Below are 15,245 nucleotides of genomic sequence, written 5' to 3' on the forward strand. Positions count from 1 at the left end.
ACCTCCCCCTTCTCTAGACCCCCATCCTCTTACAGTTACCAGAGCAATCTTCATGAAACAACATCATGTCAGTTCTTTTGCTTAAAAACCTTTAAGTGGTCTCATGTGATAATAAATCAGTCCTAATTCTTCAGGGTATCCTACAAAATCTTCCCAAATCTGGACCCAGCCCTTGCTTCTAACCTCACCTGTCTATACATTGATAGTGGAGCCCCAGCAGAGCTGCTGGATTCTCTCCTAGCAGCTCATATTTCTCAGTATTTCCATGCCTTTGTAAATGCTGGTCTTATTCCCTGCAAGGGTATCCTGCTTCTCTTCCCCCATCCATGCCAGGAATATGTTTAATTTATCCTTTAAAAATAGATTCATGGTATCTTCAACAAACTGCAAGGGAAAAAGAGATATAAGGGGAACTTACTCATTAAAAGAGGCTGAGAGCTTACGCAAGCCTCTGTGGACTATTCTTCCTGGCCTGTTTGGTGACTACATAGCTAGAGAAAAACTAGAAGCCAAATTGGAACTTTTTAAAAAAAATATAAATAGGATATCCCTAATCCGTAAGTAGATGACAATATTTAAAATCACTGAGTAGATGACAATATTTAAAATGGGTACTTCACACCCATTAAAATGGCTACCATCAAGAAAACAGTTTTGGAGAAGATGTAGAGAAATTAAAACCCTTCTGCATTGCTGATGAGAATGTAAAATGGTGCAGCCACTATAGAAAACAGTATGGCAGTTCCTTCAAAATTAAAAATAATATTATCATTGAATTCAGTAATTCCATTCTGGTTATATGCTTAGTAGAAATGAAAGCTGGGTCTTGAAAAGATATCTGTATACCCATGTTCATAGCAGTATTACTCAGAATGGTCAAAAGGTAGAAGCAATCTGAGGGTCTATCAATGGATGAACAGATAAACAAAAAGTGGCATACACATAAAATGTATACCACTCAGCCTTAAAACTGAAATTGTGGCACATGCTACAATATGGATAAATCTTGAAGACTTTGTGACAAATGTACACAAAAAAGCAAATACTCTGTGATTCCAAGTATATGAGGTACAGCAGTCAAATTCATAAAGTCAGGAAGAATGGTGGTTATTTGGGGATGGGGAGAAGAGGAGGTTATTATTTAACGGGTACAGAGTTTCTGTTTCAGAAGCTGAAAAAGTTTTGGAGATGGATGGTGGTAATAATTGCAAAACAATGTGAATATACTTAATTTCACCAAAATGGTAAATTTTTGTAATATATATTTTATAACAATTTAAAAAGTGGATAAAAATTTTTGTAAAAAATAGACAAACTGTTGGGGAGAATGTGTAGCAAACCAAAAGTCATACATTAGTGGAGAAGATGTAAAATAGAATAGCTACTTTGGAAAGAGGTCTTATCATTTCTTATAAAACTAAACCTACACCTATCCTGTGACCTAGCAATTCCATTCCTTGGTATTACCTTCAGGAAAATGAAAACATTTATGTACAAGAGTGATCATAGTAGATTTATTCTTTTTTTTAAGACTTTATTTGTTTATTTGACAGAGAGACACAGCGAGAGAGGGAACACAAGCAGGGGGAGTGGGAGAAGGAGAAGCAGGCTTCCTGCTGAGCAGGCAGCCAGATGCGGGGCTTGATCCTAGGACCCCAGGATCACGACCTGAGCCAAAGGCGGCGGCCCAGTGACTGAACCACCCAGGTGCCCCCATAGTAGATTTATTCTTAATAGCCAAAACCTAGAAATAGCTCAGGCGTCAACCATCAAGAGAATGAATAAACTGTAGTATATTCAGACACTTAAATACTACTCAGTGATAAAAGAAACAAACTCCTAACACATCTCAAAAATATCATGCTGAAAGAAGAATTATACAAGAGTACTATTGGAGGACTCCATTAATGAAAGTGCATAAAAAAAGTAAAACTAATTCACAGTGAAAAAAATCAGAAAAGTGAATATGTGTGGGGGCATGGGAATGGAAACTGAGTGTGAAGGAACATGAGGAACTTTCTCTGGTGAAGGTAATGTTCTCTGTCTTGTTAGGAACTAGGAACACAGGTGTGTGCATGTATCAAAACTCAGTACATGATACACTTAAGACTCATACATTTTACTGAATGTAAATTTCACTTTAAAAAATACCAAAAAGAAATGGTGAGCTCTAGTCAGTGACTAAACTCTAGTCATGATAAAATGTAGTATTGTCTGCAACTTATTCTGACACACAAGAGATTAAGATGAGTGAAAACTTACACAATGTTACATGTCAAGTATATCTCAATAAAAAAAAAAAAAGATGGGTTGATGAATGGAGGCCTGGAAAGAAACATGACAAAGTAAATAAAGTAAAATACTACCTTTAGCATTATTAAGAAGGCACCATGAATATCTCCTTTTTTTTCTAATAGGTAGGCAGTAACTTCATGAAGTTGATACTTCTGGGTAATCTACGAAATAAGAAAAGATAAAGATTTTTGTTCACAAATCTTGTTTGTGGATCCTATTAAGGATAAAAACAACATGACAATAAATAATAAATTCATACCTCAGTAGTAGTCTATGGTCCAATATAATATGAAATTCTTGACTTTCTAGTCTTTTTTTTTTTTTTTTAAAGGAAGCAGGCTCCCTGCTGAGCAGAGAGCCCAATGCGGGACTCGATCCCAGGACCCCGAGATCATGACCTGAGCCGAAGGCAGCAGCTTAACCCACTGAGCCACCCAGGCGCCCTTGACTTTCTAGTCTTATAAGTGGCCCATCTTGGCAGTTCTAACTAACCCATGTTCATCACGGATTTAATCTAAAACTGTCATTTACCTGAATGAGTATATCCACAGGAAAAAAGTAACACATACTCATAATAGGAACAATAGAAATCAGAAAATATTTACAACAAAATGGCAATGAAACACAACAAAACAACTTCTGAGGTCTTAATAAACTGAGAGTTTCTAATAAGTAAAGGAAATACCAAGCAAGCTCAGAAGAGAAATTAGAAAGAGAAATGCAAAACATAATGCTATTGAAAAGAAACAAAGGAAAAACAATACAGAAGTTTAACAAGCCCCAAAATAGTCTCCAAAAAGACTAATAAGGTGGGATAAAAACTTTCTTAGCAAGAAGAAAAAAGAGAGGCACAAATAACATATTAACAGGTTCAAAGGAGAAAAACCTATGATCCTCTCAATAAATATACAAAAAAGTATCTGATAAAATGCAGTACCCATTCTCAAGAAAACCAAAAACAAAACACTATTACCCAAACTGAGAATGGAATTTTAATTTAATAAAAATTATCTATGGGAAGATATTAGACATCTTAGATGTTAGACATCTTTCCTTTTAAATCAGAGAAAAAAACAAACAAAACAAAAAAATTTTTTTAAATCAGAGACAAGGCAAGAATATATACTGTCATTGCTTCTATATAGTAATATCTTGGAGCTCTTGCACATCTGATTAAGAGAGAGAAAGCAGGGTAAGATTGAAAAGAAACAAAAACAACTACCCTTATTCTTGGAAAGTAGTATTACGGTAAAAAAAATCTAGAAACTATTTGAATGAAGAATTCAGATTCTTTTTGATACAAACAATGTAAAAAATTAATAACACACAGCAGCAGCAATCAATAAAGATGTCATTTCAAAAACTTTCACCCTTAACAAAAAGTGTAAATATTTAGGAACAAATGTAAGAAAACACATGCAAGAACCATGTATATCATATAAAAGTTACTAAAACCTCACTCGAGAGAATCAAAGGCTTTTAAAAAGACAACCAGGTTCTTGAATGTTAAGACTCTACATTGTGAAATGTCAGTCTTCCCTGACTGAACTCATCTAAAATTCAATGTATGTATTTCATAAAAACACTGGACTTTTTTTTTTTTTGAGGAACCTGACAATGTGATTTCTAATTTGATGTGAAACAGTAAGAGCCTAAGAATAGACATAGAATTTTAAAGAAAAAAATGAGGGACGACTTTCAAATAATAAGCCTTATTGTAAAGCTGTATTAATTAAAATATGCGGTAATGGTATAAGGAAAGACATGACCAAAGGAAGAGAAGAGCTCCCACAGACAGATCTACATCTCTGGGAGTTTGGTAGGTAGCAGTAAGGAATTCTGAATCAGTGCGGTAAGGACACCAAAATATCACATGGACCATTGGTTATACACGGGGAAAAAAATACATAAATCCCTCTCTTGATCTGTTTACAAAAATAAATTCCAGATGGATTAAAGGCCTAAATGTAAAAAGCTCAACTATAAAACTCATATAAGAGGATATCTTTTATACCATCGGAGTGGAAAAGGAAATAAGACACATACAAAAAATCTAAACTTTAAAGGAAAAGACTGGTAAGTTAAAATAGAAGTCACTAAAAACCAAGTTAAAAGACTTGCCACAACAGACTGGAAGAAGGCATCTCCAACACATAACATCAGCAAAGGATGAGAGATGCAGAAATTAGAACTTCTACAAATCAGTAAAGGCAAAAACTCAATAGAAAAAAGGACAAATGATACAAAACAGATAATTTAGAGAAAAGAAAACCAAAAGAGTCATTAAACATATGGAAAGATGGTCGATGTCATGAGTAATCAAAGATACCCACCACACTGGCAAAACTAAAGAAGTCTAAAAATGTTAGGTATCAGCAAGAATGTGGAAAAACAGCAAATAACAACCATGGGTGATGAGAACAGAAACAAACAGATCACTGTGGCAATAACAGTAGAATAAAGCTACTCTACTGTCTAAGAATTCCACCTCCAGATAATTACTTGGAGAAACCTCACAAACCTACATTATACAAAGATGTATATGTAGCATTGTTTATAAAGGTAAAAGATTAGAAAGAATACAAGTGTCTATCAATAGGGAAATAAACTGTGGCACATTCATTCAATTGATATTAAATGGCTATTAAAATGAAGGAATTCAATCTACATGTATAAAAGTGATAAATTAAAAAAATAATGAAGAAAGCAATTTTTCGGGGTGCCCGAGTGACTCAGTGGATTGAGCCTCTGCCTTTGGCCCAGGTCATGATCCCAGGATCCTGGGTTCGAGCCCTGTGTTGGACTCTCTGCTCAGCAGGGAGCCTGCTTCCCCCTCTCTCTCTGCCTGCCTCTCTGCCTACTTGTGATCTCTGTCTGTCAAATAAATAAATAATCTTTTAAAAAAGAAAGAAAGCAATTTTTCAATGGGATATGTACTATATGATACCATTAATACAAATTCTAAAAGCATGTAAGACTGTATCATGCATTTTATAGGTGAATACATATACAGATAAAATAAAAAACATGGAGGGGAAGGCTCCACTCCCCATCTTCAGGTTGGTGGTGACCTCAGTGGGGACAGGGGAACAGACAGATAAAAGGTACTTTATTTCTTAAACAAACAATGAAGATCTGAAGCCAGTACGGTAAAATGTGACCATGTATACAATTGGATTGGTAGGTACATAGATATTTGATATTCTGCACATTTCTATATATTTTAAATACTTCACCATGTAAAATGTGTCAAGTGTGAGCAATTTAGGAGGTGATACAGAGAACACGGGCTACTGGTTCAGAGCACTGACAATAACAGAAAGGAGGGATAACGGTAGCTGACAAACTTTAAGTGAGGAATAACAACCTCTTTCAGATTAGAGTGTGTCTGTGTGTGTATGTACACACACGTGCACATGCACAGTCATTTCCATTTGGAAACAGGAGAAAACAAGGGAAGGGGTTCAAGGCAATGAATGGGAGAAGGCTACTGACCGCCTGAGCCCAAGTCTTAAGCACCACAGGACTAGCTAACTAATCAGTGCCCACAAACAAGACCTTGGTTTTTCCTTTTAATATATTTTTATTGCATTCCTTCCTCCAGGCTTACTGTGCTGGTTAAAATATCTGTGAAACCTGATTAATAACAATGATGGACACACGCTCTTTCCAACTTGACTAGAATTAAGGGGCAGCACGATGGAGGGCATGTGCTATGGAGTCAGACCAGCCAGGTTCAATCCCACGGGCTATGTATTGGAACATGTGAGTATCCTTCTGCCCACGTGTCAACTGGTGACCGATGAGCATGAGCGCTCTGTTGTCTGCTCCACGTTACCACTCTTACCTGGATGGTTTCTTCCAGGCGGTAGCACTCAAGGACCTGCAGTGTCTCTATAACCTGGTTTGGGCTGAATTGACACAATAGCTCAATGAACTGCTCCGTCACACATGGAGATATCTGCACCAATTCCTGATGTACGTGAACACCCTCCCTGAAAACATAACCAGCAAGAGAGAAGCATTATTTCACCACATCTGTAATTAAGGCTACAGGTAATAAGTACGAAAGCCTTGAAACCAAGACTGTCTCCTGGTGAGGGAAATCATGAAGTCAAAGTCTCACTGTTACTTGGGTTGTTAGGGTGAACCGTGGCTTACATCAGAGACAATCTACATCACAACAGTACTCAGTTTATACTGACTACCTAAGGAAATGGTATTCAGTGAAAGTGCCTCTAAAGGGACAACAAAATTGAGTAACTATATATATTAAACCAACTTCCAGCCTAAACAGTGGTCCCTACTGTACTTCCCTCATAGCACCAATCACACCACGGTGTAATTACTTCTTTAATTACCTTTCTCATGTAAAGACTATCAACTCTTGGAGGGCAGGCACCTGGTATCTTCTCATTAACAAATTCCTAATGCCTGCAATAGTGCCCTGTATGTTGTGAGGGCTAATTATTTAGGTATTGTTAAACCAAATGCAGAAAGTGGATGAATGGCAGGGTACACAGTATATATGCGTTCATTTGTCTTGTATGTCAGTGATTCGCAACACCCACCAAGCACTGGGGATACTGGGACACCTGGCAGGCTCAGTTGATAGAGCATGCAACTCTGGATCTCAGGGTTGTGAGTTCAAGCCCCCCACCCCGGACATATGGCTTACTTTAAAAAAAAAAAAAAAAAGCTAGGGTGTTAGTTTTAATCATGATGGACACTCAACTACCAGTGGTCAAAAGGAACTATTTAGAAAATCAACTACTGTTCATTACAGAACAAGAATCATCTTGGAGCTTCAAGAAATCAGTTACTTCTGGGAGCCCTGTCTTCTCTTCAACACTCCTCAACCAAAGCTCCTTATATAATGATATCAGGAAAGGGTTAATAAGATACAGAAATGCTTGGGAAACTAGCCTTCTGAAGAAATGGTAAGGCAGATGGTTTAAACCAACATCTCCCAGCTTTTCTCAGGTCATGGCACACAGAGGAGGACAGTGCTCATATGGCCCATCAGAGTAAAGACGACTGATCACAGGGGACTATGGGTTCCCCAAAAGCCACCCCAAGAGCTGAGGGGATGGGTCTTGGGGCACACCTGTAACCCACGCACAGCACACCAACAGTCACAGTGGGGAGCTCTGGACTCCACTGAGATTAACCTGAGGTTATAAATACTCTACAAATGATGGCAAATAGCCCTCCTATTTTTAGTAGTAAGAGACTTCAGTTACAAAAAGAGAAATTATATTTAGACAAAGGAAATCCTTCCTAAATTAAGAGTCTTGTGACACTCTGTCCAGACCTGAGTGCTAAACTCATTAATTACATTCTGCTGCTTGGGGCTGTCAGTACTTGCTGATGGGCTAATTCAGTGTGTCCTCAAATTGGCTATAAATTTCTCAGATCAAGTTTCCTTTCTTTTTTCTTCTCTTTTCTTTCTTTTGTATTTCACAACTGCCTTTAGTGCAGAATTTCATAACTGGTTATTTCCTATGTAGACCATCACCTTAATTCTTCCCAAAAATTATCTTCTGGGAAGGCAGAATTTGAAAATTATCTGTTTAAGTGTCCCTGTCCCAACTATACTATAAACTCTGAGAGCAAAGGCTGTGTGGCTGGCATTCGATGTTTCCCAGCTCTCACATAGTCTTGGCACATACTAAATAACTACTTAGTAAATGTACACTGAATTACACTGAATTGATTGGCAATAATGCACTGGATTGCCTTCAGAAAAAGGGAACCAAATACAAGATAGAAGGGAGAGAATTACAAGGACTAGGCTCTGAATTTAGATTGAGCTACGAATGAATCTTGTCAGAAAGTTCTACCTGGACAAAATAGAAAATGCATATGATAACGCAGGGAAATGATGGTTCTTTATGCAGGATTAAGATTTTGTCTCAACAGAATGCTCAGGAAAAGAAAAAGGGAATGCTAATCAATGATCCTTGACGTTAAGGTAAGCCAGTGTTCTTTTCAGATGTTCATACCACACTGTAGGTAGTGCTAATACTTTATCTACATCAGACTTGTTAATATGTCTTATAAATGCAAAATTATGGAGCAAATTAAGACTAGACATTAGCATCTGCCAATGAATCTGGTAGTTGATTCTTTCCAGAGCATTTACTGACAAAACTCTTTATAAGTACTGAAGGTGTGACTATGCATCAAACCAAGCAAATCTCTCAGACTGTGATGCATTCATTTGGGAGGGAAATAATAAGTCTGCTGGAAGATGACCAGGCAACATCAATATAATCAAAACTTTAATAAATAAGCTAACATTAATGAATTTATATCCATTTCTGACTATTGCTTATCATTCTGGTACACACATACCATTTGTTACATCCATTTCTCAAAGCTACTTCTGTTACTCTTCTATTAGCCACCTGCTTTGCCACTGCTAACTTTATCAAAATTATGTATTTTAGACATAAACCTCATCTACTTTTTAAGTATTTTAATATTAACTTTAATATTTTAATAATAGCCCTGACTTACAGATATGAACATTTAAGTATATATAAAAGGTAGAATTTTACAAGGCACACACAAGACTTTTCTCTTGTCCGCTCTAAAAGAAAGCATACACATGCCTTGTCAAACACACACACACACACACACACACACACACCAACCATGCACCAAAATTCACGTTTGGGAAAACATTCATCCTTACTTGGGTTGTGAAAATAATTCAAAATTATGATCTTGTAGTACATTTCGCTATTTCGGGGGAAGGATAAACTATGTTTCAGTTTTAAATAAATTACATCATTAAAATGACTCAAATTCAAATTTTCTTTAAAAAATTTGACAAAGAAAATAAATGTTGCATGGGGACGAGGAAAGTCTAGTCCAGTCTCTCTCCTTCACTCTAAATATTGCACAAAAATAGGCCAGTCTAGACTACTCGAGATTTCTGAGGAAGAGAATTTCACAGTCTCCCTATAACTTGTTTTGACAATTTAGGGCTACCTCAGCTTAGACTAAATCCTGCCTGCTTGAATTCCCTGCTCATCCCCATAAATCCGGGTGGTAGCATATTGATGACTACGTGGTACCTTTTAGACTGAGAACTCAAATACATCACTCAAAACACAAAAGAGTAAAAGCAATTATTCTCCCTGAGGTCTTCGTTCTCATCAAGTTGTTTTACAAGGTTGTTAGGCTGAACTTCCAGCTTTTCATATACATTCCAAGTTAAAAATGCCACAGTGGAGGGGCATCTGGGTGGTTCAGCTGGTTAAGCACCCAACTCTTGATTTCGGCTCAGGTAACGATATCAGGGTTGTGGGAATGAGCCCTGCGTTGGGCTCTAAGCTGAGCGTGAACACTGCCTAGGATTCTCTCCCTCTCCTTTTGAGCCTAACCCCCAACTCCGATAAAAAAAAAAAAAAAAAGCCCACAATGTAATCCCATGTCATTCGAACAAAACAATGAATGTGCCCATCTGCCTGGTAAACACTGTTAAGTGGGATCATTAAAGATAGCAAAGACAGTACCTACAAAATATATATGGAATTGTACCAACAGTAAGTCCCGCAAACTGGATAGGAGAGGCTTAGATGGAAACCTGTCCTGTGGCAAGAAAGAATGTAGTAGCTCGTATCTCCAGGATGGCCCTCTACCTCGTGCAGAGCAGCCAGTAGTCCTCACACAGAACAGCCACACTCCCTTATCAGCTCATAGGAGGCACAGAGCAAAGCAGGCAAGCGCACCATTGTATCTAATGGCAAATATTCTGCCATATCCAATCGACCTAAGAGCAAATGTAAGCTAGATCTGCAGGGGACTTGTTCACTTTTCATTTCCCAGTCTGACTGCTACTCAAGTGTCAAAATGTCCTCCCCCAATCTTAATAGAATTCTTTTTATCTCTGATACTCACAAAAAAGAAGGCACTGTTTTGAATGTTCTCCTGCATTAGCAGGAAAAATGGCTTTTATAAGCTAACAGAAATAAGAGCCTAATGATTTTCCTAGAAAATTAATTTCGCTCCATAACCTTATCATGTATAAAGAGTGCCTGGATCATTCCAATGCTGTACAGACTTTGATTAAAAACTCAGAGGGTAAGCTCAAACAATTCTTCCAAAATACCACTATTCATGGTGAGAGTAAGAACCAAATGCTGAGATTATCTGCAATGTGTATTTTCTTGCCCTGCCGAGCTCTCCTTCATACTAAAATCCACCAGTAATCCCACTAGCAAGAATTGTTTCAATGCGGCCTAAATCAAAGAAAGCCTGGAAAGGGGCAGGCCCTGTCACCTCAGCATAATACCCAACCTGGGGCATTTCCAGGTCTGGATGAGACTCGAGATGCCATTCTCTCCCCAAAGTGACAGACACAACTGGAGACAAAAGAGATGCAGTTCTGTGACCCTGCCACAGGGACATTCTTTATATGGTTTTCAGAAACTGTTTTTGAACTGATCCTGGGTCGGCCTACTATAAATCTAATGTGATATCCACATATAATGTTGAACATAGAGAGAACAAAGGCATTTCATTTCTGATCTGGCATGGAAAGAGCTTGGAAGTTAACACTTCCATCCTCACAGGAAAAGTGCTGAATAAACCGAAAATCAACACCTCTTCTTCAATCTGCCTGAGAGCTGAGGTCCTAGGGCAAACTGCCACCCCTGAATTAGAGAGCAACAGGCAGGTGGCTATAAATAACCAGTGCCCACTGGAGTAGAGGCCAGGAGCAGAGACCACTGCTGCTGGAGCCAGTACTACAGTAGGAAAACCTCAACTAGAAATGACAAAATGCCAGAGATTCACTGTGGACAAATTTAAGGTTTAAATTCTAGGGAGCCAAGTCTTCAGGGATTGTGAGGGAGTTCCCACATTGTCTTGAATTTTATCTGAGGAGCCACCAGGTTCTCACAGTGAAGACTAGAGAAAAATCCAGTCAGGCTTCCAGTGGAGAAGAAAAGTAGCCATTTAAAAATAGATCCAGAGCATTTTGTTCTTAACAAGGCCTACTGTTGTGGACTTAGGCCCCCTACAAATTCACAGGTTGAAGTCCTAACTCCCAGTACCTCACAATGTGACTTTATTTGGAAACAGCCACTTTGTCAATATTATTAGTTATATTAGAATGAGGTAATGCTGGAGGAGGGCTAACTCATAATCCAGTATGACTTGTGTTCTTAAAAGAAGGGGAAATTTTGACACAGACGTACGTATAAGGAGAATGCATGTGAAAATGAAGGCTAAAATCAGGGTGACGGCTTCTGCAAGCTCAGGAATGACAAAGATTGCCAGCAAATCACCAGAAGCTAGAAGAGAAACATGGAACAGGCTCCTTCTCACAGCCCTCAGAAGGACACAACCCTGCCACCACTTGTTCCTGGATTTCTAGCCTCCAAAATGGAGACAATAAATTTCTGTTGTTTAAGTCGCACAGTTGTGTGCTTTGTTAAGGCAGCCCTAGCAAGCGAATACAACTGCCCTAAAGGAGAATTAGCTCACTCGAGCCTAAACAAGCTGAGGGAAGAGAAATAACCCAAGTCCAGCCCTTTCTAGCCTTTCTGTCTCACTTAAAGGGCAGAGGGGCTACTGAGAAGTACTTGGGAGGGTCACTACCCAGAGACACAACTCACCAAAAGAGTGTAAACGAATCACACAGGACTATGGAATACCTCCCCTTCACCATACCTCACTACCACATCAACAGGGCATGCCTATATAATAGGGAAATACAACTGAAAGAACACACAGCTTGGACTTTAGGAAAAGTCTCTAGGGAAAGCCAAAGACAACCAGGGAAACAAAAACGAGGACACCCACGGAATTTTCACCCTCAGACAACTACGGCTATAGTAAGCAGTAAGCGTAGCCTCATTCCGAGCCAGATAACATTAAAAAGTCATACCAAAGGCCTAGTTGTGTCAGTTCCTTTCATACAGTACCTCATTTCGAGCTTTCAAGAAAAATTTAAAAGAACATCCTAAGAAACAAAGAAAGGATACAGTCTGAAGAGATTCAGCAAACATCAAACCAAACCAAACTGGATTTATCAGACAGGATTTAAAACAACTATGATTAATATGCTGAGGGCTGTAAAGGAAAAAGCAACATGTAATAACAGATGGGTAAAGTAAGTAAAGAAATGGAAACTCTAAGAAAGAATCAAAAGAAAATGTTAGAAATGAAAAACACTGAATAAAATGAATTCCTATGATGGCTTCACCAACAGCCTAGACACAGCTGAGCAAGGTATGTCAGTAACACATCGAAGAAATTTCTAAGCTGAAATACAAAGGAAAAAACAAAACAAAACAAAACAAAACTGTGGCCAGTGGGGCTCAGAATAGAATATCCAAGAACTGGCGGACAAGTATAAAAGTAACACCTAAGAAAAAGAGAATATGGGACAGAAGAAATATTTGCAACAATAATGACTGAGAATTTCCCCCCAAATTAATAACAGATACCAAACTACCCCTCATGAAGATCAGAGAATACCAACTAGGACAAATGGCAAAAATATATAACTGGGCATATCATATTCAACCTGCAGAAAATCAAAGACAAAGAGAAAATCTTAAAAGAAGTCAGAGGGAAGGAAAACACCTTACCTGTAGAGGACCAAGGATAAAATTATACCAGACTTCTCTCATAAACCATGCAAGCAAGAAGAGAGGAAATGGAAGTATTTAAAGTGTTGAAAGAAAAAAACCCATCAACCTAGAATTCTGTATCCAGCAGAATTCGCTCTCAAAAGTGAAAGAGAAAATACTTTCTGAGACAGACAAAAACTGTGAGAATATGTCATCAGTAGACCTGCCTTTCAAGAAATGTTAGAAGTTTCTCAAACGGAAGAAAAATGAGATAGGTCATGAATTTGGATCTACGTAAAGAAAGAGCATTAGGGAAGGAATAAATGAAGACAAAATGAAATGTTTTATTTTTCTTATTCTTAACTGACCTAACAGAAAACAGTCTGCCCAAAATAGTTATATTAACAATGTAGTCAGTGATTATAACTTAAGGATAAGTGAAATGAATGACAGCAATGTTAAAAGGGACAAGAGGAAGGAATTAGGAATCCTCTGACATAAGGCACTGATCCTATGTCTGGGAACTATGGTGTTGATATTGGACATGGATTACTTATATATGTATATTGCAAACTAAAAGAAAACCACTAAAATAAAAATAAATAACTGATATACTAAGAGAAGAGAAAAAGGTGGAATCATATAAAATGCTCAATTAAAACCATGGTAGAATACCAAGACAAAAAAAAAAAAAAAAAAAAAAAAAAAAGCAAGGGGAATAAAAGCAATGAATAAAAAATAGTAACATAAATAGAAAAGAAAGGGTAGGATTATAAAAGCCACACAAAGCCTTAAAATTTGTTTTTGACTGACTTATTTCACTCAGCATAATTTTCACTCTAGTTCCATCTATATCATTGCAAATGGCAATATTTCATTCTTTTTGATGGTTGAGTAATATTCCATAGTATATCTATACACCACATCTTTAGCCATTCATCAGCCAATGGACATTTGGGCTCTTTCCATAATTTGGCTATTGTTGATAATGCTGCTATAAATATCAGGGGATGCATGTGCCCCACTGAATCACTATTTTTGTATCCTCTGTGTAAATACCTGGTAATGCAATTGCTCAATAGGGGAGTTCTGTTTTTAACTTTTGGATGCACCTCCATACTGTTTCTCAGAATGGCTGTACCAGTTTGCATTCTTACCAACAGTGTAAGAGGGTTCCACATTCTCTCCATCCTTGTCAACATCTGTTGTTTCCTGAGTTAATTTTTAGCCATTCTGATAGGTGTGAAATGATATCTCATTCTGTATTTGATTTGTATTTCCTTGATGATGAGTGATCTTGAGGATTTTTCCGTGTGTTTGTTGGCCATTTGCAGGTCTTTTTTGCAGAAATGTCTGTTCATGTCTTCTGACCATTTTTAACTGGATTATTTTGGGGGTGTTGAGTTTGAGAAGTTCTTTATAGATTTTATCCAATATGTCATTTGCAAATAACTTCTCCCATTCCACAGGCTGCCTTTTAGTTTTGTTGGTTGTTTCCTCTGCTGTGCACAAGTTTTTTATCTTGATGAAGTCCCAGTAGTTCATTTTTGCTTTTGTTTTCCCTTTCCTCCAGAGATGTATCAAGTAAGAGGTTGCTACAGCAAGGTCAAAGAAATTGCTGCCTGTGCTCTCCTCTAGGATTTTTATTTCCTATTTCACATTTTTGTTGCCTATCTTAGGTCTTTCATCCATTTTAAATTTATTTTTTGTGTATGGTATAAGAAAGTGGTCTAGTTTCATTCTCCTGCAAGTAGCTGTCCAATTTTCCCAACATTATTTGTTGAAGAGAATGTCTTTTTTCTATTAGATATTCTTTCTTGCTTTGTCGAAGATAAGCTATTGTGGGTCCACTTCTGGCTTCTCTATTCTGTTCCATTGACGTAGGTACCTGTTGGTGCCAGTAACATACTTTTTTTTTTTTTTAAGATTTTATTTATTTATTTGACAGAAATCACAAGTAGGCAGAGAGGCAGGCACAGAGAGAGGGGGAGGCAGGCTCCCCACTGAGCAGAGAGCCCAACACGGGGCTCGATCCCAGGACCCTGGGATCACAACCTGAGCAGAAGGCAGAGGCTTTAGCCCACTGAGCCACCCCGGTGCCCCAACATACTGTTTTAATAACTACAACTTTGTAATATAACTTGAAGTCTGGAATAGTGACAGCTCCAGCTTTGCTTTTCTTTTTCAAAATTCCTTTGGCTATTTAGGGTCTTTCCTGGTTCTGGACACATTTCAGAATTACCTGGTTCTCTATGAAAAATGATGGTGTTATTTTGACAGGGATTTCATTCAATGTATAGACTGCTTTGGGTAGTATAGCCATTTTAATATTTGTTCTTCCAATGCATGAGCATGGAA

General features: G+C 37.8%; 1 protein-coding gene across 2 annotated transcripts in view; it reads right to left on the reverse strand.

Annotated features, from left to right (window-relative positions):
• VPS8 (VPS8 subunit of CORVET complex) overlaps positions 1-15,245 on the reverse strand; it is a 247,030-nt gene that overhangs the window by 75,065 nt on the left and 156,720 nt on the right. For both annotated transcript variants that reach the window (XM_059391373.1, XM_059391372.1), the window contains exons 36-37: positions 6,143-6,290; positions 2,367-2,456 (exon numbers count right to left, since the gene is read on the reverse strand). In XM_059391373.1, the coding sequence (XP_059247356.1) occupies positions 2,367-2,456; positions 6,143-6,290 (238 nt within the window). The remainder of the gene's footprint in view (positions 1-2,366; positions 2,457-6,142; positions 6,291-15,245) is intronic.

The sequence above is a fragment of the Mustela nigripes genome, chromosome 2 (assembly GCF_022355385.1).
Source record: "Mustela nigripes isolate SB6536 chromosome 2, MUSNIG.SB6536, whole genome shotgun sequence".
Classification (NCBI taxonomy): domain Eukaryota; kingdom Metazoa; phylum Chordata; class Mammalia; order Carnivora; family Mustelidae; genus Mustela; species Mustela nigripes.